The 24,924-nt window shown below is 47.6% G+C and overlaps 1 protein-coding gene across 3 annotated transcripts in view; it reads right to left on the minus strand.

The window, feature by feature from the left end:
* LOC147621825 (Glycine cleavage T-protein family) overlaps window positions 1–24,924 on the minus strand; it is a 53,341-nt gene that overhangs the window by 6,963 nt on the left and 21,454 nt on the right. For 2 of the 3 annotated variants that reach the window (XM_086822845.1, XM_086822847.1), the window contains exons 3-11: window positions 24,203–24,236; window positions 23,129–23,202; window positions 22,949–23,014; window positions 22,729–22,793; window positions 8,790–8,877; window positions 8,213–8,278; window positions 7,912–8,077; window positions 7,140–7,223; window positions 6,553–6,680 (exon numbers count right to left, since the gene is read on the minus strand). In XM_086822845.1, the coding sequence (XP_086678971.1) occupies window positions 6,553–6,680; window positions 7,140–7,223; window positions 7,912–8,077; window positions 8,213–8,278; window positions 8,790–8,877; window positions 22,729–22,793; window positions 22,949–23,014; window positions 23,129–23,202; window positions 24,203–24,236 (771 nt within the window). Of the gene's footprint in view, window positions 1–2,514; window positions 2,754–6,552; window positions 6,681–7,139; window positions 7,224–7,911; window positions 8,078–8,212; window positions 8,279–8,789; window positions 8,878–22,728; window positions 22,794–22,948; window positions 23,015–23,128; window positions 23,203–24,202; window positions 24,237–24,924 lie in introns of those variants that run through there. The other variant, XM_086822846.1, reaches the window with a different exon arrangement.

A 24,924-nucleotide genomic window follows, 5' to 3' on the forward strand; every position in this document is an offset into this window, starting at 1 on the left:
TGAAGGTGAGGTTGTGGCTTCAAAGCATGAGGTTTGAGCTAGGGTTGTGGATTTGAAACTTGTGGTTTGAGTTCAAATTGTGGCTTTGGCTATTGTTGCGCTGGTTCTATTGAACCCTAGAACCATATCTATTGATTCCCTAGAACCATATCTATTGAAACATCGAGGCAATGTATGTCTTGCCTACCCTTCGGGCCAACTCTAGTCATTTGACAAAACAAATTTTGGAAAAGACTTTTGTGGCCAAAATGTTCCCACCACTTACTCTCTATTTGGGAGCTCTTTTTAGTCCAAACGCTTGCTTGGGAGAACTTGATCTCTTCTTGGACTAAATGTTTTCATCACTTGATCTTACAAATTTTGTTCGAGAGACCTTTGTAATCAAGGCCCCCTTTTTCTTTGAGGAGAGATTTGTTGGGAATTCAAAGAAAAAGGTGAGAGATCTCTATGTAAATGAGGTAAGCAATGATGTCAACATCACATGGAATGATGGAGAGAAATAAGCAGATACTCTAGCAAAAGATTGAGAGAGAATTTAGGAACTGATTGAGGGAATCAAGGATAAAATTTATGGAATATGCTTATAATGCCCCTTGGGTCACTTGAGCTTTGGAACAAACAATCTACTTCAAGAACACAAGGCATGGTGGAGCAATGCAACAGAGCAACGCACTTCATGATATAATCAATATGGGTTGCTTGAGCTTTGGAGCACACAATCTACTTCAAGAACACAAGGCATGGTGGAAGCAACACCCTTCATGATATAATCAACTAGTTCTATATGTGTTTGGGTGGGAGAAAGCACGTAAAAAAATATTTTAATAGTTAAAAGGTTGGTGATCCCACGAGTAAGATTACTATGAATAACCTCAACAAGTGCACGCAAAGGGAATTGCTACTCGATGTCGAAGTGGAAGTGCATGGTTGCCGATCAACATCACAATATAGGATATGAATTATTTAGTTTTTCTAAAGCTAACAAATTCTGCCACCAATGCTAATAGAAGAGTCCACAGAAGAAGAGTGTACCAAAACTTCTCCAACCCTCCTAGACAGTTGAATGCATCATGTCTGCCAAAAACATGTAAGAAGAGGAAAATCCAACAAATCCTAGTCCTAATCCAATCCTCATTGTCGAGAAGTGCAATCCAAATCCTAATCCCATGCTCGAGAACCCTAACCCCCATGCCCAAGAACCCTAATCCTAATCTATACCCTCACCCCATGCAAGAGAATCCTACACCTAACCCCATCCATGAGAACCCTTTTTCAAACCCTAAGCCCATCCATGAGAACCCTTTTCCAAACACTAATCCCATCCCCTAATCCAAACCCACTCAATCCTAACCCTCCCATCATGAGGGCTACCCACTACAAGAACCAACCTCCCACTAACCATAGATTTTGAAGACCTAGATAATATACCTAGATGAATCTAAGAACATGCCCAAATTCACCTTTTAGGAACGGGCATGTTATATACTCATGGTAGTCAACCCACAAGACTATATAACTATCAACTCCATTATGCATAGTATGGACTAGATACTACGGCATCCCCACTAACGTCATCAGTGCCCAATGGTGGGTGTAGAACTATGTATCAAGATATGCTCTCTCTCTCTCTCTCTCTCTCTCTCTCTCTCACACACACACACACAACACACACACAAAAACCTGGGTTCAAGTCTCTCCGTCGATTGGGTGTATAACCCTCTAAGTCGACGTAAAGCGACTCCGTCTCCGTGGGTGTGTGTGTACAAAGAGGACAATTCTCACTACCTTTCTATCACCCAAGTGTGGTAGAATGGCTAGTGGAATTGCCCTTGGGATGACATGAACCCACCTGGGTTCAAGTCTCTCCGTCAATTGGGTGTATAACACTCTAAGTCGACGTAAAGCGACTCCGTCTCCCTCTCTCTCTCTCTCTCTCTCTCTCTCTCTCTCTCTCACACACACACACACACACACACATAAGAGCATATATTCACACAAAGGCCTTCGTACTAAGTTTCTGTCAAACCTCCGGAGATGCAGGGCAGACTCAGCCATAATGCAACCTAGCACTAAGGGAAGTAGCAAATAGAAAGAATTAGTACAGCAAATAAGTAGTTGATAGGGCAAATGCACCGCTAAAGATGGAAAGAATAAGCACCCCATTTTTGAATACCTAGATAATATCAAAAACAATGAAAATTTGCATAATCAATGCATCCAAGGCAAAACCAATATCAAATTGAAAAAGGTTATCCATTCTTGAGATTTAGCAGAGAAGCTATACGGCAAAGAGCTGAAAAGGCCACTCAAAGAGCAAGAGGCGGCGGCTCAACACAAGCAGCAAGAGGAAGTTGTAGAGCAACCTGAGCATGAACCCAAATGCAACATTTAGAAGATGCTCTAAGCATCTTGTATTACAGATTGTATATATCGAGTGGAGTTTTTGGTCGCACAGGCCATTTTCGCCTTTCGTAAAAGTTACCAAATCTCTCTCTCTCTCTCTCTCTCTCTCTCTCTCAATCACCCACACAATGATATAAACTGGGAACTATAGATTGAAAACTTTTTGTGTACAGGCCCTATCAATTTTGTTCTGGTATAGATTGTGTCACAAATGGTACACTGACCACCACCCCAGATCTTTCACCCACTTGCACTTGTAGCCCTAGCCCACCAACTTTTCTGTTGACATATCCAAGGCCGAAGTAATCACCATTTCCACTTTTCGATGTGCAGCTCGTAACCTTGCCAACCTAAAAGTTGGTACAAATGATGTTTAAATAAAAGCTTGCAACATCTTCCATGCTTAAAACAGTATCAGACTTGAAATTTCTCATGCAAACTTGAAATAACTAAGTCACCGTGTGTGTTTCACTTGAACAAACATCTTCCTTCCATTTGCATGCGTGCCTTTGTACTCGAGTTTTTCAAGACATTGATCATCATGATTTGGTGATACATTATGTTGCAAACTTAATGAAGGACTTGCAATCTTGAGATTATGAGAGTACATGAAAAGCTTCTGGCCATCCACTGCATTAACTACACTGAAATTTCTGATGTGATCATAAAATAATGAGACTAGTCACCGGACTGTGTATGAGGCATGTTAGCCTTAGCATCTACAATCCTATAAGTTCTAAACAGAAGCTTAAGAAACACTAAAAGCCACGTCAATCAAGTGTAATCAAGAATCCCTCATTCAGCTTACACAACCATCATTCACAGCATACACCCTATGCCAATCCTCATTTCGCCAAGTCCTAACATACATTGCAATGTACCTCATAATGAACCAAGAGGCAGTGTATGCAGGGCTGTTGCACTAATTTGAAGCAATATCAATTACGCCAATTTTTAATGCCCTGGAAATTCTGTTGCCTAATGTGACCCAGACGTGCATGAAACGGAAATGGAAACAGTGCTAGGGTGCCCTCAAGGCATCTGAATCCTGCGGCCCAGCCGCACGGTGTATGCGAAGAACGGGGTATCTAGAGTCTCCTCCCGACCAGCAGGATCACACCAAGTCTAATCCCCTCAGTCCCACTGCAGGCGCGTGAGGGGCCAGCTCTCCCAACTCCATAACCACCAATGTCTTTTCTTGGCCACCTTGGCCGGTGGGGGGTTTGTGTGCCACTCGTGTGCCTAAAATCCAATCACCCTCACCCTCTGTAAGGTGCAGCCACTGAAATCATCTTGAGGGAGCTCTGATCTCTCTAATCTACCATGGGGACCAATAGAAAAAGTGAGCAAACCACAGCCCTCATCCACACCATGGACTGCTAAGAGAATATTATGCCTGGTAAACACGCCTAGCCACTACGGGGGGGCGGGTCTGGGATAGGGGTCAGCCACTCCTAGGGAATAGCATAGTCAATGTCGAGGCTGAGTCTGTCTCTACTCTGGATCCCAACCACGCCTCTCCTGAGCCTCCGGGGGAAGAAGTCTGTATGCAACCCAATCTCCAAGGGACCTAGCAGGTCCTATGCTAAATGCTCCTCATGATACATGAGGTCGGGCCCCCCACATATGGCCACTGGGTAAATGGATCTCGGAATTCCACACCAAGGACTCCTGAAGACGCTCCTCCAAGGCTACTGGAGCTAATTGCCTAAGGACCGGCCTAAGGTGATGCCAAGCTCAGAGTAGGCTGGCTACAAATCTATCCTCGAAAGATGGGCTAAATCCACAGGCCCGTATCTCTGTGAAGATCCATCTGGTACTCCGCGGCCAGGGGCCCCCGAGGCTCGGAGTACGGGCTGAAATCCAGGCCAAGAGGAAGTCCTTCCAAGACTCACCACCTAGAAGGAGTCCTCTAACAATCAGCTTGCCTAGTAGGGCACGGTCAATGATGCCTAGGCCCCCTCTGCCCGGGCAGGCCTCTCATCACTGTGCCGGCCCACAAGAAGTTCCAGATCAATTGCTATACTTGACCAATGCATGCTCGGGAGAAGGCCCAACAAGAAGTAATGTACCACATGTTGGCAAGGAGGACCTGGTTCACCACCACCACTCTGCCGGCTAAGGAGAGCCTCACAGAACTCCAGTACAAAATCTTCTTCCGAATGCTTAGAAGAAGAGGGGCGAGCTGCTATTCCAAGGAGATATCAATGCCCACCTGGCATCCCAGAGAGCGGACTGGAGTGCCCCTCGGGATCCACTGGAAAGCCTCAACTAGGCGCCAAGTTGGGGCGGGGGCCTACCCAAAAACCACACGACTTGTGCCAGTTGATCTACGCTCTTGATGCGCAACAAAAGATCTTGATCACCTCTACGAATCTCTAGAGATTCCCCACATCTCCAGATAGGTATGAGCTATGTCATCTCCAAACTCTGAATCCAGCAGCTCCTCTTGAGTACGGATGGGGAGACGCAAGCGCTAGAGCCCCGTCTTCTGAGTTGAGAGAAAACTGCTCATGGCCTTGACGACAAATGGGAAAAGGTAAGGTGCCAGTGGACAACCTTGCTGGACTGAATGAGAAAGGAGGAATCTATCACTTTGGGCTCCTTGAATGAGAACCTGACTGTAAAGGCTGAGTAAAGTCCTGAAACACCACGGATCCACTCCACTAGGATGTTAGAATATGCAACGGAGATGAAGACAAGATCTGAAAACACAAGAGCAAGTGCCCTGCAGAAAAACACCGCAATAGAGAGGGAGAGAGAGAGAGGCGTGTAACTCTACTATATACACAAGGAAATCCCGAAATACCGAATACAATGAGTGGGGAGCCAAGGGGCTATTTTATATGTGGCCCCTATCAACCAGTCGGCCAGTAGAAAAACAGCCGACAGGAGCAACATGTGTCCACGACTTGCTCAGGTGCAGTCGGCCAAGTCAAAGCAATCAGTCCAGCAGTCGGCCAACATACAGAGGTAGCCGACATGCACAAGACAGCCTCCCAAACCAGAAAAAATAGGGAAAAATATGGAGTGTGGGGAAAAATGAGAAAACACCTAATCGGGCGGGCACACCCACAACAGAGGCCCTGGTGTAAATATATAGACACGAGATGACTGCTAACATAGGAACCCCATCAGGTACATCATGCCCTCCAAAAAGCTCTAGTCAACTCTATCATAAGCTTTCTCAAAGTCTAGGAGGAGCACAATGAGGTCATGTTTGTTGCATCTTGGCCGAAGCTATCGTCTCCCAGAAAGTGAAGATGCTATCCAGAATGCTCTGATCCTGAACAAAACCTGTCTGAGTGTCATGGATCAAGTCAAGGAGGAAAGGCTGAAGTCTCCAGGTGATGGCCTTGGCCAAAATCTTGTTAGCAGTCCCAAGGAGGGTGATGGGTCTCTGCTGCCGGATCGCCAATCTGTCACCACCCTCCTTAGGAATCAAGTGAATCAAACTCTGTGAAAGCCTCTCTGGCATGTTACATGTGACAAAGGCCGCCTTCCATGAGATCCCAGTGGCAAAGAAAGAAGGAAACTGGAAGCCCATCCGCCCCCGAGAATTTGCCCCTAGAAAGAGTGTCAATGCCTCCGCCAGCTCCTCTGCTATGAAGGGAGTCAATAAGAAGGTTTGGAGAGCGGGGGGGACCACCTCTCTTGTGTGCCGCCAAACCCTTTGGCATGTGTCCACCACCTGTGGGGATGATGGGGCGCCTATGAGGGGGGATCGAAAAAAATCAATGGCAATGGCTCTCACACGGGAGGGGGGGGTCAGAAACAAGAGCTCCATCCTGGCCACGCACCCTGCGAATACCATCTCTCTGCTTATGGGGGCCTGCAATCTCAAAGAAGTCCCCGTGACTCTATCTCAGGCCTGGGTCCAAAAGGAAGCTCTAGCATGGTATCTGTACTCCACCCTCCTCTCCTCGATGGATCTGATCTCCGTACGGGCGGCAACAAGCTCACTCTCTATCCACAGGCTATCAGGGGAATTTTGAGAGAGAATTCTAGAGACAAGCAATGCCCATAGGGTGATGATGGCAAGTGTTTCTCTCACATCTTTGCACACTTGCCATATTCATAACTGCTCATTGCAATATAAAAAGAAAGGAAATTCATGCTACGGCTGTATTTTGCAGGTAGGGTGCATACCTTGGCACCATCTAATGAGATGATGCTGCCTGGATCCACAGGCCCATCTAAGGATAGCCCCCATAGATGTTGCTTAACACCTTGATAAGTTATGAGCCTTGCAACTGTCTCCTGTCCAATGTAGCATCCTGAAAACCAATCACATATTTGAGTCCACATGTGAGCAAGCCCGAAAGGATAAATAATATGAATACAAAATGTGGTCAAGATGAAAATTGATCACAGAAAGTACCAAGAAAGGATGAGGTGAATCTCAATGGGTTCACCAAGAATATGCAAGCACAAGGGTTCAACAAGAGGGGTTTTGTTTTTATGAAGTTAATAAAACATCTACATACGTAAAGGGAATTTCTTGCACAAGGGTTCAACAGAGGGGTTTGGTTTGTATGAAGCTAGTACAACATTTACATACGTAAAGGGAATTTCTTGAAGAAGCGAAAAAAAACCATTTAGTTTGGGTGATTTTATAAGTCCAAAACACACACAGGGTAAATTTATTATCTCAAAATTCCACCGAGAAGGGGATTTTCAAATGCCCATTTATATTCACGGAGAAGATCCATTCATTTGAAAATTCAGAAAGTTACCTTTTGACAATGATATGGTATCCCAAAGACCAGCCTCTAAAACATTGAATTCATCTGTTAATTCCTTGCCAGGAGCAGGACGTCCTGTGTATGAAAATCCCAGTATACCATTTCAGAAAACATTCAAGATACCTCCTAGGCTTCAAAGCAAACAGTAGCTAGTCCCAATATACAGGGAGCATTTGAATTTTGGACAAAAAATATAACAGAAGTGAAGCAGTGGAGGAGTAGGAAAAAGCCCTCAGGAAGAAATTCCTTCTTTGAGGCACCAATAAGTCAAATTCTGATGGGAATTTCTAACTTGGTTGCTTTCCTGACCATTATAGTTCTTAGCGAGTGGGTGTCACCAATCTGACAAACACAGTGTTATGTGGAGTTTGCTGACGACTCAGCAAAATCAGAATCTTGCAAAATTGATGTGACCCCCTGACGTGATGAAGCTCTTCCATTTCAGAGCTCTTGGAATAAATGCAGTTGGTGTCAAGATTGTATGCTAATTCTCATGTGGAAAGCTACCTGATTTTAGAGCTGAGATCAACCTTCCTACAACCCACAACCATGACACTTGGAGAGGTTGCAGACCAGTGCAGCAATGGCTGCATTCCCACAGTTGATATCTGTTTTATTGTAAGACCCCATCATGCAAATATCCCTTTTGGAATCATCACAGCCAGCATCCTCAGCAAGCCAAATTGAGACATCACAACATGGAAAAGACAAAATTTCCCAAAATTGAGATGTGTCAGAAACACAAGATTTCATGTGTTCACACCTTTTTGTATGCGCAAATGCTCCCAGCAGTTAGCACCCATGGGCACTGCCCCATATTTCAGCAGTGTCTCCCATACAAGAGCAGCAGTGTCACTTGACAGCATCAATGAATAGCCAGTTTTTGAAAGCAAGTTTCCAACACCAACTGTTACTGGAGTTCCTTCTACCTGTGTGTCATAATCTCTGCATGTTACATTTTCTATCACCAACAATGACAGGAGGTTTGATGAGCAACTTCAACGAATTACATAAACAACATGTACTTCTTTTCACACAGGCAGCAGTTGGTCATGTAAACTTACAGCATAATGTAGATGTGTTCCATAAGGTTTACCCACTATGTCCTTCATGTTTAGCTGCTCCATCAACTGCTTAACACATCAGATCGTCAAGAACATCTGAGTTAACAATAGCCCCATCACTACTGTATACATGTATAAGAGTTTCTTTGAACTGTCACAGTCGTTGGGGTCGCCTGAGTAGAAATCTCAGCTGTACAGTCAGGGCTTCTTATTTTTTGGCATCTGCAGATCTTAGCTTCTCCTGTCACCATCTCCCTTAGGTTTCTGCAACTCCTGATGTGTATATATCAGCCGGTCAACATCAACCTTCTGGATTCTGCAACCGCTGATGTGTAAAAGCCTGCTGTACCTGCCTGTCAGTGTCAAGCCATGAACCATCGACTTTTCAATGTCAGCCTCCCCACGACTGTGACAGTCCGGAAAGACCAGCAGTCATTTTCCCCTTGAAAAGGGCTCACAGCTGTTGCTGCTGCTGCTTGCCCCTTGCCTTGTGGGAAAGGCCTCCTGATGGCCTTTCCCTACTTCAACTCTACTTATGTAGCGAATATATAACTCTATATAACCAGCGAGTTCATACCAGGTCACTTTTGGGTCCAATGATGGTGAAGAAGAAAGTCTTTTCTGTAATATCCTCAATTTCGACCTTGTCTGCAAAGAAAATGTACCTGCAGTGGAGATGTATTATTAAATGTGCTACATGTATTCAAGCTGCACTCTTGAAATCCTTCAAAAACAAATCCTAAAAGAAAAAAAAAACAACTTGTGACACGTTCATATATGGCATGACACATTAGACACATCACCAGTATCATTGACTTAATTCCCCAGAAGCCAGCCAATTCAACTGTTACTAGTAGCTTCCCTCAAGCACACACATAGAGATAATCTCAAGAGCTCATAATCCTTCCCTATCCAAGTTCACTAGAATCAGCTCTAGCCTGCAACCATATAGCCTATTTTACACCCAATGTGATGCCTAATCGGTTGTCCGAATATCCCCAGATGTGATTTTTTCATAGCCCCAACAAGATACTTGTTTTGTTGCCAACCATGAAATCATGACACACCCCAATGCATTCCCAAAAACATCTCACATTTTGGCAAAGATATAACCAAGGAATATACATACACAACAAAACCTTGCACATGCACAATTGGCCAATCACTAGCAAGCATAACTGGGGCTGATTTTGTACGTGGCTTGCCCACAAGCTTTGCACCAACTTTCATTCCAGGTATACATAGTCCCTGCATCATGAGTGTCACATGCACTCTGCACTGTAGTGCATGGTGACAAGCTGGCTCATCATCATCAGAGCAACACTGTACAGTATTAGCACCTTTTAGGATGATATTTGTCGTACGCCGTGACCCCATTGTAATCCTCAGTCCAGGATAAGTCAAGCACGAGCTACGTAGGTCATCCTCAGCCTTAAACAGTCAGTCAGTCAGTCAGTCCAAGTCCCTTAACCCACTTGAAGAGACGCATTCATGCATGTAGAGTCAGTAAAAACCTTAGGGTTTGCATTAGAAAGCACTCTGCATATTGCATATCATTCATCCATTGCATATAGATCATTGCAGAAGCCTTGAAATAGCATCTGGTAGCCTTAGAATATTTACTAGGATTTATCTGGCATTTTTTCCACAATTTCCAACATTTAAACACGATTTATCAATCGTGTAGCATTTTATATCCAGTCGGCCAGCATTTATGCCAACCAACCAGCCCTCAGTGTAGTATAAATAGGCATGCTTTGCTCATTCATTCAAATTATCTCATATCTCAACAATCATCAGCAAGCGCTTCAGCGTTTCAGTCTTCAGCCCATGGTTCACTTTAGCAACCAGCGTTTTGGAGAAGCGTTTCATCCTACGGCCATAGGGGCATCAACGCATGTGCATCCAGCCCTCCATCAGCAAAACACAGCAGTCTACAGCATTCAGCCATCAGTAAACCTTGTGTTTTCTGCATTCAACCAATTTTCAGCATTCATCTCTTCATCGTTTTGCTACAGCCAATTGGTGAAGGTAAAACTCAGCATTCATATTCATTACAGCATTCATACATAGCCTAGAACAGTCCCAAATAGCCCCTATCTCAACCTCAGATTTGCAGCCTTCCCTCATTCCATTGGGAAGAGTGCATAGGCTTGATATTGGACATCATTGGTGCTTCTACAGCCGTGTACAGTTCAGCCCGACTCTCGGTCCTCCGAGATCTTGCATTTGGCTTATCGTCGGTCCACCGTCAATCTCTTCAAAGTAATAAAGCAAATACTATTCCGGTAACGGGATAGGGGGCCCTTCAGTGGGTAATTCGGGACCCCATACGGTGTACAGTTTCCATCTCTCTCTCAAATCTCTTAAAGTTTGAAGTCTTAAAGTGGATTGCTAAACTCGCGAAACTCCGGATATAGAAGACGGTGTGAGCATTTGTGTGACAGGATCCTCAATACGAATACTTCCGCTGCATGTTACAATGAGTTCAAGCCGACACTTTTGCATCACTAAAATTTTGTAGAGGGCATGGTCCATATACCCAAACATGTTTGTGAGCTGAACTTGCTATAGCCTAGGACTTGCATGAGTATTCCTCCCTTGGAAAACTTCCAACGCCATCCTATCTTATGCACTTTCTAATCTATGGCAGCTACCCCCCTCCTAGAGGCGTGAAGACCAGAAGATGCCAACACTCACCGAAGAGAAAAACAACCTGAAAGCTCAAAACACCTGAGGAAAGGATAGGGCTTGGACGACAAAGAAGCTCAAGCCGCGCGGGAGGAGGAGGAGGAGGAGGAGGGAGAGGGGAGGGGGAGGGGGGGGTGGTGGGATGGGGGCAAAACAAAAGAGGCAGTGGCAGAGCTAGAAGGAGAGAAAAGGTGGGAGCTCAACAGGGCAGACAAGGAAGGTGGCAAAGGAGCACGAGGGCAGGGGGCAAAAACATGCAGCCAGGGGGGCTGGAGGCAGACGAAGGCAGATGGCGGGCTGAAGTTTAGAGCAAGAAGGGGATAAGGCAAAGGGGGGAAGCAGGGGATGAAACCAGGCAGCAAGGAGGCAGGGGAACGCAAGGAGACGGAGGGCAGCGCGAGAGAGAGGGAGTTGGGCAATGGTGAGGGCGACAACAGGTGCACAGAGGGGGGAGCTCCAGCGCTCACTTCGATGTTTTTCCCCAAAGGTGCCACTTTGAACATGCGACATTCAAAAAACACCCCAAAAGCCAATAGGGCATCCCCCAAGGTCTCCGCAACCCGAAACTGGTTCAATTTCTTCCACTTGCCTCTCATGGGGGTGGCTAGGACTACACCACTAGTGTCCACCGTCATAAGCAACTTCAACTACTCAAACATACAGTCTCTAATGACTAAGGCTCCTCCATCAGAGTATGGACACCATGTGTCCATAAAGCATCCCTCAGCACATCACCGTATCATGCCGGTCGAGCACCACTAAGATCCTCCCAGACCAGGCCAAGTGAAGAGCAGTTATGGTACTCATGGAAGCAGGAGGGGGAGTAGATGGTGCCGGTGTCGACGATACTGCTGCAGGCAGAAAAACTGGCCTTCTCCTTGGACTTCTCCTTGCCCTTACCATTTTGCTTCCTCATGTTCTTCAGACAACCCCATCCAATATTATCGGTGGAATCAAATAAAAGCATTGTCCACCAACAGCCATCTTGGCACAACGCTCACGGGTGAGGGGAGTCACCAAGGCTCCCCACTTGCCTTGTCCTTGTCATCCTTGGCCTTGACTGGCTACCCTTGTCTTTGCCTTTCTATTGCCCCTGTTGTTGAGTCCCAGACTTGGAACTCTCTTGAGTCTTACCAAAAAATAGAATTTGGAGATGAATGGCTTGCTCCTGTATGGTCAGAGTAATCACGCTAGTAATCTACGAGAATAAATTGCTTCAAGGACAGCCTTGCGAGACAGTCATCCTAGCAAGTCACGAAGTGATGCCTAAGGTGGTCTTCCCACTACAAGAGTGAAGGAGAATCCGGTGAAGGACTCTGCGAAGGGACCTTCACTAACGTGAACGACATCTCTCCTACCGACTACGCGCAGGTGTATTGTCGGATTGGGAGCAAAGCTCATCGAGTACATCCTTACCTACATCCAAAGGAGTGAAACTTGAAACTTCCTCCTCTAGAAAAGTTTGCCACTTCGTCCTTTGAATCATCCAACACTTGCCTACGAAGCTCGGGCCCTTGTAGATTCCAGATCCGGAATACTAGGTGCTCGAGGTGCCGACTCCATCCTGTCAAGACAAGCAGATACATCCTCCAGTTTAGCCACGTGTGTATCCATGGATGCCTTCATGCTGAGAAGCAAATCATCCTTACCTGCATCCAAAGGAGTGAAACTTGAAACTTCCTCCTCCAGAAAAGTTTGCCACTTCATCCTTTGAATCATCCAACACTTGCCTACGAAGCTCGGGCCCTTGTAGATTCCAGATCCAGAATACTAGGTGCTCGAGGTGCCGACTCCATCCTGTCGAGACAGGCAGATACATCCTCCAATTTAGCCACATGTGTATCCATGAATGCCTTCATGCTAAGAAGCAAATCAGTGAGTTGTGAATCCATGACAAATATCAAGTGATCAAGAACCAGATGAGGGATTTCAAACCTCCACGATGAGACAAGGGTTTGGTGGGGCAAGGAAGCTATGATTGCAACTATGGTCCTACCTCCATGGGTCCTCCAGGGAGATAATGACGAGTGCATGATTGGAGAAAGTAGTGCTTGCCAGAATACCAATCATGCCACCTCACCCACAAGCCCACTCATCCACATAAAACCAGTCTAATCTAGGAAGGTTGGGGCCTTTACTCCTCCTGTCAGATCGCGAGAAGCATAGACTCCTGGGGCTACGTCCGAACTCCAATAAATGCCAAGGGTCCTGTACCCTCAAAGCCAGAATCCGGTGTCCATATTCAATCATGGACGAGCCTCAGAGGACATCATTAGAGACCCTGTGGTTGAGCGGTTGAAATTGCCTACGATGGTGGACACCAGTGGTTTAGTCCTAGCCCCCCCAATGAGAGGCAAGTGGAAGAAATTGACCAATTTCGGGTTGCGGAGATTTTGGAGGATGCCCCATCGGCTTTTGGGGAGTTTTCTAAACATTGCACGTTCAAAGTGGCACCATTGGAGAAGAACATCGAAGCGAGTGCTGCAGCTTCCCTGTCTACGCACCCGTCGCCTTCGCCATTGCCCAACTCCCTCACTACCACGCTGCCCTCCGAGTCCCTGTGTTCCGCTTGCCTCCTCGTCTCTTGCCTGGTTTTGTCCCCCCGCTCCCCTCCTCCAGCTTCCTCCTCCGCCGCTACCATCCCCCCTGGGCTGCCTGTTTTTGCCCCCCACCCTTGTGCTCGTGCTCCTCCGTCGCCTTCCTCCTCCTCCGCCCTATTGAGCTCCCGCCTTTTCTCTCCTGGCTTTGCCGCAGCCTCTTTTGTTTTGCACCCCCCCTCTTTTCCGCAAGCCCCTCTTTCCGCCTTGCTTTCTTCGCCTTCCTGCCCCCTTTGGTCAGCCCCCCACCTGCCTAAGCCTCTTCGTCCCTCCACCTTGGTCTGCAAGATTGTGGGTACGTGTCTAGCACACGGACAACTTAGGGATCTTTTGCAAAAAAGCCTTATCGGCGAGCCAGGAAAGATCATTGATATTCATCCCTTGGGGTGTGGATACTACCACGTCGAGTTTGATTCACCTCCAACATTGGACAGAGTCATGCAGCTAAGCCCCATCACACTGCGTGGCCCAGAACTTCTTTGCGAGGTGGTAACACGGCTTCAACCCAGCATCCGACCCTCTAGCTGGCGTCTCGGGCTTTCCCGTGACAGTTTGCTTTCCTAGCCTTAGGAAGGAAAAAATTCCCCGCCTCCCAGTGATAGGTGGTATCAGGAGAGTGATGGAATCCCCCCCCACCCCCAAACCACCACTTCGGTTCTAGCTCGGACGGCAAGGATTCCCTCTCTTCGTATCTACATAGCCTCTCCAAAATCAATTCCTTGTGTCATATTGCTTCATATCTGCATAGCCTCTCCGGAGTCAATTCCTCGTGTCATATTGTTTCCTTGCCTCCGTGGAGCTCCTATTTTGCAAAGAATTGAGTACTCGGGCCTCCCTAGGGATTGCTTCATTTGCCAACATACGGAACACCTTGCTAGAGCTTGTCCCCAGTGTCAGTCGAGGAGGGCGCCTCTAGTGCACCCCCCTCCCCCCCGAAGGGGCGTTGCCAGCTCAGCTCCTCGTCACGAGGAGGGGGGATCCCGACCCCAGGATCCAAAGCTGGGATCCTCACGGGCCGGGAATTGGTGCTCTGAACCCTGGGGGCTGGGATCCCCGCCTCCCCCCTAATGAGGAGTTGAGCTGAGAACTGGGGGCCCAAGGGGCTTGGGGGGGGGGAGGGGGGGGGGGGACAAGCTCTGGCAAGGTGTCCCATCTGCTGCTGCCGGCAAATGAAGCATTGGTCGAGGAGGCCAGAATACTCAACTCTTTGCAAAATAGGAGCTCCACGGAGGCAAGGCAGCAATATGACATGAGGAACCGACTCCGAAGATGCTATACAGATACGAAAAGAGGGAATCCGTACTGTCAGAGCTAGAACCGCAGTGACGTTGCGGGGGGGGGGGGGGGGGGGGGGATCGCTCTCCGCTCTCCCTATAACACCACCCTATCACTAGGAGGAGGGGAAGATATTCCTTCTGTCACCGAAGCATCAAAATACAAGTTGCTGATATGCAAAAATGCAACCTGCACGCCCCCCAAAAAAAAAGTTCCAATATTTTTTTTTGAAAAAAAAGGTGGCGTGGCATTGATGACATGGTGATGGTATCGTGGCACTGACACGTGGCAGAAAAGCAACGATGCAACTAGCTTTTGGAAAGCAACAGATCAAAAGCTTTTTAAAAACTAAAAAGAGAAGAGCTTTTATTATTAAAAAGATGCTTTTGGGCAAGAACTATAAATTCGGTTATTCTCTCATTGTTGAGACATGTAAAAAGACAAGAGAGCTCTCTAGCTCTAAGAACTTGTACTGAAGACTCTTGCAAGGAGTTTTATCTAATATAACTCGGAAGAGGGGGGGGGGGGGGGGGGATCGGCCCAAGGCTATTTCGACCCCTAGTGTGGCGTCTTCTCTCTCTACTCTCTCTTTTGTTTATTTTCAGATTTTCTCAAGGTTTTATGTGTGAAATTGTTGTTTCTTGAAGATAAGCTAAATACCCGTGCCACAACCCTTACAAAGGTCTATTTCACCTTCCTAAGGCCAAGAAAGCCAAAGGGTCGGACGTTGGGTTGAAGCTGTGCTGTCACCTCACAAAGACGACCTCGACCATGCGCAATGCGGCAGGGCTCAACTACCATGACTCTTTTCGATCCTACAAGCAAATCAAACTCGACCTAGTAGTATACACGCCCCAAAGGGTGAATATCAGTGATCTTTCCAAGCTTGCCTACAAAAGATCCTGAACTGTCTCCACGCAGGGCGGCCACCCACAATCTTGCAAGCCAAAGGTGGAGGCCTCCAGGGAGGCGATTATCGAAGCAAGGAGCTCAAGGTCCACTTCAGAAAAGCAAAGGCAAGGGATGGCGGCCTCCGTTCAGGATGACGGAGCAGTTGCCATGGATTCCTCCTAGAGGTATGAAGACGAGGATATGCCGACACTCACTGAAGAGAGAAACAACCTGAAAGCTAAAAACACCTAAGGAGAGGATAGGGCTCGGACGACGAAGAGGCTCAGGCCACGAGAAGGGGGGGAAGGGGGGGGGGCGCACAAAAGAGGCGGTGGCAGAGCTAGAAGGAGAGAAAAGGCGGGAGCTCAACAGGGCGGAGGAGGAGGAAGGCAGCAGAGGAGCACAAGGCGGGGTGTGTGTGTGTTGGGGGGGGGGGGGGGGGTGGTGGGAAACCCGACAGTGAAGAGGCAGGCGGAACGTAGGGAGTCGGAGGGCAGCACGAAAGAGAGAGAGATGGGCGATGGCAAAGGCGACAGGTGCGCAAAGGGGGAAGCTCCAACGCTCACTTCGATGTTTTTCCCCAAAGGTGCCACTTTGAACGTGCGAAGTTCAAAAAACTCACCAAAAGCCAACAAGGCATCCTCCAAGGTCTCCGCAACCCGAAACTGGTTCAATTTCATCCACTTGCCTCTCATGGGGGTGGCTAGGACTACACCACTGGTGTCCACCATCGTATGCAACTTCAACAACTCAACCACACGGCCTCTAATGATGTCCTAAGGCTCCTCTATCAAAGAGTATGGACAACGGATGTCCACGAAGCATCCCTAAACACATCACCATATCATGCCGGTCGAGGACCACTTAGATCCTCCCTGACCAAGTCAAGTGAAGAGCACTTGTGGTATTGGTGGAAGGAGGGGGAGTAGATGGTGCCGATGTCGTAGATACTCTTGCGGGCAGACGAAATGGCCTTCTCCTTGCCCTCACCATTTTGCTTCCTCGTGTTCTTCGGACAACCCCATCCAATATGCTCGGTGGAATCAAATAAACCACCAGCAACCATCTTGGCACGACGCTCAGGGGTGAGGCAAGTCACCGAGGCTCCCCCGCTTGCCTTGTCCTTATCATCCTTGGCCTTGGACTAGCTACCCTTGTCTTTGCCTTTCTGTTGCCCCTATTGTTGAGTCCTAGACTTGGAGCTCTCCTAAGTCTCTAGGGTTGTAGCAAGACAAACTGCATCTGGAAGATCACGAGGCCAATGTGCATACAAGTTTGCATGCAAAGACAGTTTCAAACCATCCACAAATCGCTTAGCCTGCTCCGATCGTCAGATGGTCCTTGTTGGGAGCATGAGCAAAAGCTTCCAGAAACAAGTGAGATAGTCGGTTATCGATCCGCCATGTTTCTGTCAGAATATGCAGCGGAGATGATGACCAAATCTGGGAACACAAGAGCAAAAGCAAAAGCGCAGGCAGAAAAACAGCACAAGAGAAAGACAGATGTAGGCGTGTAACTCTGCTCTATATACACAAGAAGATCCCGAGGAATGATACAAATGAGGTATGGGGGCTGAGGACCTATATATACTCCCCTAGAGGGCAGTCGGCCAGCATAAGAGAAGCCCACGACTGATAAAAAAGGTCCACGACTGCATAAATGCAGTCGGCCAGCTATCTGGTGCCAAAACCTGATCAAAACCAGTCGGCCAGCAGCAAGAGTGCCCACGACTGATAAACATCCAGTCGGCCAGCACTGTACTGCTCTTGGCACCCTCTGGCAGCCCTCCCAAGCCTCAGAAAAATGGGAAAAAATAGGGGAAAAATGCGGAGAGTGGGGAAAAATGGGAAAACACCTCATAAGGGCGGGCACACCCACAACAAAGGCCCTGGTGTATAAATCTAGGAATGCTTCCCCCCTCTGCCATCGGGAACTATCTCCATCCTGCCCTCACTGTGAACTGGGATAGTGGACGTATCCCCAGTAAGAATATGACCAGAAAGCCTGCAGAGATCCTGTAAACCAGAACGGGAAGGAGTCATGTGCCTGGAAGCACCACTATCGAGAATCCACTCCCTAGTATCCTTTGCGGAGAGTCCTCCAATCTCCTCCCTGCCTGAAGAAAATGAAGCATCGGTGTCCATCACCTCCAGGTGCACAAAAGCCCGAGTCTTCATGATTGCTGCTGCTGAGGAATCTTCACCCTTCTCGGTCTTCCGCTTGGGACACTGCCTCCAGTAGTGGCCTTTCTCACCACAATCATTACAGGTCCTCTCTGCCTTCAGCTTCTCGCGGTCAGCGTCGGACTTCTTCTCATAAGACTTCTCCGATGAAGCCTTCCCTTTGCCCGAGTTACGGCCTTTCGACCGTTGGCCAGTAAAGGCCTCCGAACCTCCACCCTGAGGAGGGTTCGTGAATCGTTCCTCCTGGTCCAGGACCATGGGCACAAGCTCCTCCCACGTGATGGTGCTGAGCCTGCCACCACTGGGAATCAACGACGAGTAAAATGCTGAGTACGAAGAGGGCAAATGTGACAGCAACGTTATGGCCATGTCCTCTGACGATATCTCCTCCCCAGCCTGAAGAACCTCCTGCTGAAGAGCCTGCAGCTTGTTAATATGCTCCCGCATCGTCGACGACTTTGCAGGGCTCATAACCCGCATCTGTACTTCCAGGGAAATCCTCTTCATGGGCGATACCCTGTTGTAAAGTGAGGCCAAATGCTGCCAAATACCTCTGGCCAGCGTCATGTGCTTTACATGATTGATTACATGTGGTGTGCAGTTGAGGAAAATAAACGAACGGACCCTGGCGTTGACGCGATCCCACATCTGCGTCTGGGCCTCCCGGTCTTTTCGGGTTGACGGTAACTCCCCTTCCTCTACTTCCGGCCGTGGAACACCAACAACGACGAAATCGGCGAGATCGTAGGACTCCAGAACGGATTCCATCATCACCTTCCATATGCCGTAGTTGCTCCCGTCTAACTGACGGTCCACCGGGAACGTGGGGAGTGTCGGGATCTTCACATGTCTCTCGGCCATCTCAAACAGATCTGCCATAGCGGGGATGTACTTTGAAAATGGTGGGTGGGTGGGAACAAAGAAGAACTGATACCTGCAAGTGGCTGTCCAGCAAATCAGCCCGCCTTCCTCTGGCTTCTCCTCTTCCCGAACAGTCCAAAACAGTCCACCAATCAGCCACAAAACAGCCCCCTCTTGCTCACACAAATCCCAAGACCTATCTAGAGCCTAGGGCTCTGATACCATGTCAGAATATGCAGCGGAGATGATGACCAAATCTGGGAACACAAGAGCAAAAGCAGAAACGCAGGCAGAAAAACAGCACAAGAGAAAGACAGATGTAGGCGTGTAACTCTGCTCTATATACACAAGAAGATCCCGAGGAATGATACAAATGAGGTATGGGGGCTGAGGACCTATATATACTCCCCTAGAGGGCAGTCGGCCAGCATAAGAGAAGCCCACGACTGATAAAAAAGGTCCACGACTGCATAAATGCAGTCGGCCAGCTATCTGGTGCCAAAACCTGATCAAAACCAGTCGGCCAGCAGCAAGAGTGCCCACGACTGATAAACATCCAGTCGGCCAGCACTGTACTGCTCTTGGCACCCTCTGGCAGCCCTCCCAAGCCTCAGAAAAATGGGAAAAAATAGGGGAAAAATGCGGAGAGTGGGGAAAAATGAGAAAACACCTCATAAGGGCGGGCACACCCACAACAAAGGCCCTGGTGTATAAATCTAGGAATGCTTCCCCCCTCTGCCATCGGGAACTATCTCCATCCTGCCCTCACTGTGAACTGGGATAGTGGACGTATCCCCAGTAAGAATATGACCAGAAAGCCTGCAGAGATCCTGTAAACCAGAACGGGAAGGAGTCATGTGCCTGGAAGCACCACTATCGAGAATCCACTCCCTAGTATCCTTTGCGGAGAGTCCTCCAATCTCCTCCCTGCCTGAAGAAAATGAAGCATCGGTGTCCATCACCTCCAGGTGCACAAAAGCCCGAGTCTTCATGATTGCTGCTGCTGAGGAATCTTCACCCTTCTCGGTCTTCCGCTTGGGACACTGCCTCCAGTAGTGGCCTTTCTCACCACAATCATTACAGGTCCTCTCTGCCTTCAGCTTCTCGCGGTCAGCGTCGGACTTCTTCTCATAAGACTTCTCCGATGAAGCCTTCCCTTTGCCCGAGTTACGGCCTTTCGACCGTTGGCCAGTAAAGGCCTCCGAACCTCCACCCTGAGGAGGGTTCGTGAATCGTTCCTCCTGGTCCAGGACCATGGGCACAAGCTCCTCCCACGTGATGGTGCTGAGCCTGCCACCACTGGGAATCAACGACGAGTAAAATGCTGAGTACGAAGAGGGCAAATGTGACAGCAACGTTATGGCCATGTCCTCTGACGATATCTCCTCCCCAGCCTGAAGAACCTCCTGCTGAAGAGCCTGCAGCTTGTTAATATGCTCCCGCATCGTCGACGACTTTGCAGGGCTCATAACCCGCATCTGTACTTCCAAGGAAATCCTCTTCATGGGCGATACCCTGTTGTAAAGTGAGGCCAAATGCTGCCAAATACCTCTGGCCAGCGTCATGTGCTTTACATGATTGATTACCTGTGGTGTGCAGTTGAGGAAAATAAACGAACGGACCCTGGCGTTGACGCGATCCCACATCTGCGTCTGGGCCTCCCGGTCCTTTCGGGTTGACGGTAACTCCCCTTCCTCTACTTCCGGCCGTGGAACACCAACAACGACGAAATCGGCGAGATCGTAGGACTCCAGAACGGATTCCATCATCACCTTCCATATGCCGTAGTTGCTCCCGTCTAACTGACGGTCCACCGGGAACGTGGGGAGTGTCGGGATCTTCACATGTCTCTCGGCCATCTCAAACAGATCTGCCATAGCGGGGATGTACTTTGAAAATGGTGGGTGGGTGGGAACAAAGAAGAACTGATACCTGCAAGTGGCTGTCCAGCAAATCAGCCCGCCTTCCTCTTGCTTCTCCTCTTCCCGAACAGTCCAAAACAGTCCACCAATCAGCCACAAAACAGCCCCCTCTTGCTCACACAAATCCCAAGACCTATCTAGAGCCTAGGGCTCTCATACCATGTCAGAATATGCAGCGGAGATGATGACCAAATCTGGGAACACAAGAGCAAAAGCAAAAACGCAGGCAGAAAAACAGCACAAGAGAAAGACAGATGTAGGCGTGTAACTCTGCTCTATATACACAAGAAGATCCCGAGGAATGATACAAATGAGGTATGGGGGCTGAGGACCTATATATACTCCCCTAGAGGGCAGTCGGCCAGCATAAGAGAAGCCCACGACTGATAAAAAAGGTCCACGACTGCATAAATGCAGTCGGCCAGCTATCTGGTGCCAAAACCTGATCAAAACCAGTCGGCCAGTAGCAAGAGTGCCCATGACTGATAAACATCCAGTCGGCCAGCACTGTACTGCTCTTGGCACCCTCTGGCAGCCCTCCCAAGCCTCAGAAAAATGGGAAAAATGCGGAGAGTGGGGAAAAATGGGAAAACACCTCATAAGGGCGGGCACACCCACAACAAAGGCCCTGGTGTATAAATCTAGACAGGAGATGACTTCTAACAGTTTCTGCATAAAACACTCCCACTATTTCTTCAATTCACACTAGTAATCTACGGGAATAAATTGCTTCAAGACCGCCTTGTGAGACAATCATCCTAGCAAGTCACGAAGTGATGCCCAAGGTGGTCTTCCCACTACAAGAGAGCGGCACGTGTCAAAGCCGTACACACCAAATGGAGCTGAAAAATATCTGAACCACTTGCTACTGCTTCTATTGCCAACATGGTGGCCATCTTGCAGGTCCAATTGGTGACGACTTCTCCATCCATCTTCCCGTTGAACTTGGGAGGCTTTAAAAGCTTCAATAATAGAGCTCGTTCCTCACGAGGTATGGAGTAAGAACTCGGCAAACTGGTAGTCTCCCGACGTCAAGCTAGTGAAGGCGAGTGGGAACTGTCAGGGGAATCCGGTGAAGGAGGAGCGAAGCGCATCCAGTACATCCTTGCTTGCATCCAAATCCTCCTCCAGAAAGTTTTGCCACTTGGTCCTCCGAATCATCCAACACTTGCTCCAGAGCATGGGCCCTTGTAGATTCCGGATCTGGAAAACTAAGTGCTCGAAGTGCCGACTCCATCGTGTCGAGACAAACAGATATAGCCTCCAGTTTAGCCGCATGCCTATCCATGGATGCCTTCATGCTGAGAAGCAAATTAGTGAGTTGTGAATCCATGACAAATATCAGGTGATCAAGGACCAGGTGAGGGATTTCAACCCTATGCGATGAGGCAAGGGTTTGGTGGGTCAGGGAAGCACAATATACCCAATTAACCTAAGTGCAATGAAGAGAATCCAGTCGGCCCAGTATTGTTGTCGGCCACCTATACCCGACTGCCACGTCACTACCGCCACATCATCGCTGCCACATGGCAGTGCCATATGTCACATGCGCTGTCCAACTCTGCCTGTCGGCTGCTATCTCATGTCTAATTGTGCCCTGCATACTCAAAGGTGTGTCAAAGAAGTCCTCAAGGAATGAGGTCGAGATCCCCTGAGCCTGCTAGTGAGGGGAGTTAGTGGGGTTACCATCAATCTGCTGTAGGAGAATCCGGCGCCCCAAGTCTGGCCAAGTACTCAAAGAAACGGAATGGGGGGGTTTGTGGGAGGAGTGGTGGGGTCGCGCCAGCTCCACTCACCTTGGTCCCATGGGACATGCAAATCCATGAGCGCCATGATGCGACGCCCATGACCTCAAGAGGGGGGAAATCAATGTGCCACTTCCACTCCTGGAAGCCCACAATGCGGACTCTCTGGAGGGGAGTGGGGGTAGTGCCATCAAAGGTCTATCGTGAGCGGGTGAGGCTCCCGTGGGGAGCCAGGACTAACCTAGGAGCCAGTCGGGTCAAGAATGAACAAACTACACAAGGTTCGTCATTGAAGTTTTAAAAGGTCTCCCTTGCCCAAACCCTGACACGCCCATGAAGAGCACCACATACTTGTTAAGAAGTTTTGAAAGACTCTGCCGCATGTTTGAGGATATAAAGAGTACCACTGCTCGCTTCTGCACAAATACACATTAGGCATTCTCATGAGACCTATAGGTACAATTCAAAACAGAAGCTAGCATTACATAAGAACTGCTTGAATGCAGCAGAAAACAAGAAAAATGGCATGCATAATTTTGGCTTTAAAAACTTGATTTGTCAAAAGGCACACCATGATCCATGCTGCCGCAAGATCAATGGTCCTTGCCGTGGGAGTCACAAAGACGGTGTCACAACCCTGTATGCATAACCATGTATCCATAAGCATGTTTTTCGCTCCTTCTTTAAACAAGCTAACACTAGCTAAAATGTGCACTTTAAGCTTATAGTTTACATTAGGAAGACAATTCACCTGTCCCTCTTTTAAAGATTGGAAGTCTGCTGTACTTTGATTATGCAAAAAACGGATCCGATCATCGCCAGTTACTGCAGTTCACAACATGAAAACATGACAAGAGAGCATGGAATTATAAAGTCCTGAAATCAATTCTAAAAACGCCATGCCGTCTAGCCACCAAGGTGCGAAAACATCAGATTCTTCAACAAAAGCACCACATGTGGCAAGCTCTAAAGCTGAGTTACATGACTTAACATTATGAACCTTCTTACGCCCTCACCTCCTGTGATCACTTTCATTTGTGAGTCCTTGATTGCATTCAAAGTACAGATTCATCATCATGCAATTCCTAAATGGGTTCATTTAAAAATCACCTTAGTTGACTGATTTACGTAAAAAGGTAGACTGTTACAGGTTCATCATAACTATTTCAGATTCATACATGATGTCATGCTCACACGATGAATCCTCTTGTTCTTGATGACCTATAAGTCTAATGCTCCATAACACACTTACCATTTTGTTCTTTGGTAGAGTTTTATGTTCTTTAATCTTCATATACATCTTGTTCACCCAAAGCTCTTCTACTACAACCGCTAACTACCCACTCATCTTATTTTTTTTAATGAGTCACTTGAAGGTTCTATTGGAGCATCCCAAAACAATGAATCTCCTTTACCGGCCTTCCCATTTTAGGAAAAAGCTTAAACATTTCCAATACATAACCTGAATTGCCATTTTAATATTATCCTTTTCCTCATTGTGAAGCTAAGCATGGGTAGTTCAACTCTTTGATTACTTCGTTTTCTGAAGTGGCATACCTCAAGAGTCAATACCTTAGACCTCAAACTTGACAAAGAGGGGCTTTTAAGTTGGTCTTCATTAAAGTTTCTCACAAAGCTTTGAACCACCAAATTCATCATGTTAAGCGTGGATTCCACAACCCAAGATCCCTCCTCACATGTTAGTGCAAATTTGCATTAAAAAACACGGTACATATTGTAGTCTCTATACAACATAGAAACTATTGTGCCAGCTACAATATAAACAAAAAATGTCAAAATACTAAAGTTTACATAAGGAGTTTACCTCTTAATCTTCCAATGTGAGACATCTCAACAACCTGCCACAATGACGATAGCAAGTCATTAAAGAGACTAACTTATTGCCCAAGTTTTCATACTAATGGAAGCGAATCAAAGATTCTTCAAAAAATAAAAACTAGAAAGATGGACTTCAAACCTAGAAAGTAGTTGATTCCTCACTAATTTTTCAGTTAGCACTCGCAAAGGTATGCTATACAGAACTAATTTACAATTGATGAAGTGCTATGTTCACAAAAAGAGCTGTATGTAGTAAATCGGTGTAATGTATGAGATCACGATTGGGCTCCGAAGACATCACTAAAGAAGAAGAATCATTCGAAGAAACGCTTCCGCATAAAGAAGACGAAGACAACCAGAAGTTAAAGAAGCAAATAAGGCACTTCAAGATTCAACTCGAAAGAGTCCAAATGGAAAAAAGACTGGCAAAATTACAGGCAACCTTGGCCCAGCAGGAGACACCTAAAGAACAAAGTTCCTCAATTCAACAATGCTATCGATGGATGACTGACAAAGAAGAGCGAGACAGTGAAGCAAAACTCGCCGAACAACTGGGAGAGAGCCAAACGCAAGGCCAAAGAGTGATTGCACAGGCAGAGCTTGAAGCGAAGGTGAACCATGAGTGACAAACTTGAGCAACCAGTTCCAACAGACACTCTAGACTCTGGTAACTTCTTTCCACCCTACTCAATCCTCCACAACCCCATC

The sequence above is a fragment of the Cibotium barometz genome, chromosome 29, assembly GCF_041138505.1.
Source record: "Cibotium barometz isolate CiBa-2024 chromosome 29, ASM4113850v1, whole genome shotgun sequence".
Lineage (NCBI taxonomy): Eukaryota > Viridiplantae > Streptophyta > Polypodiopsida > Cyatheales > Cibotiaceae > Cibotium > Cibotium barometz.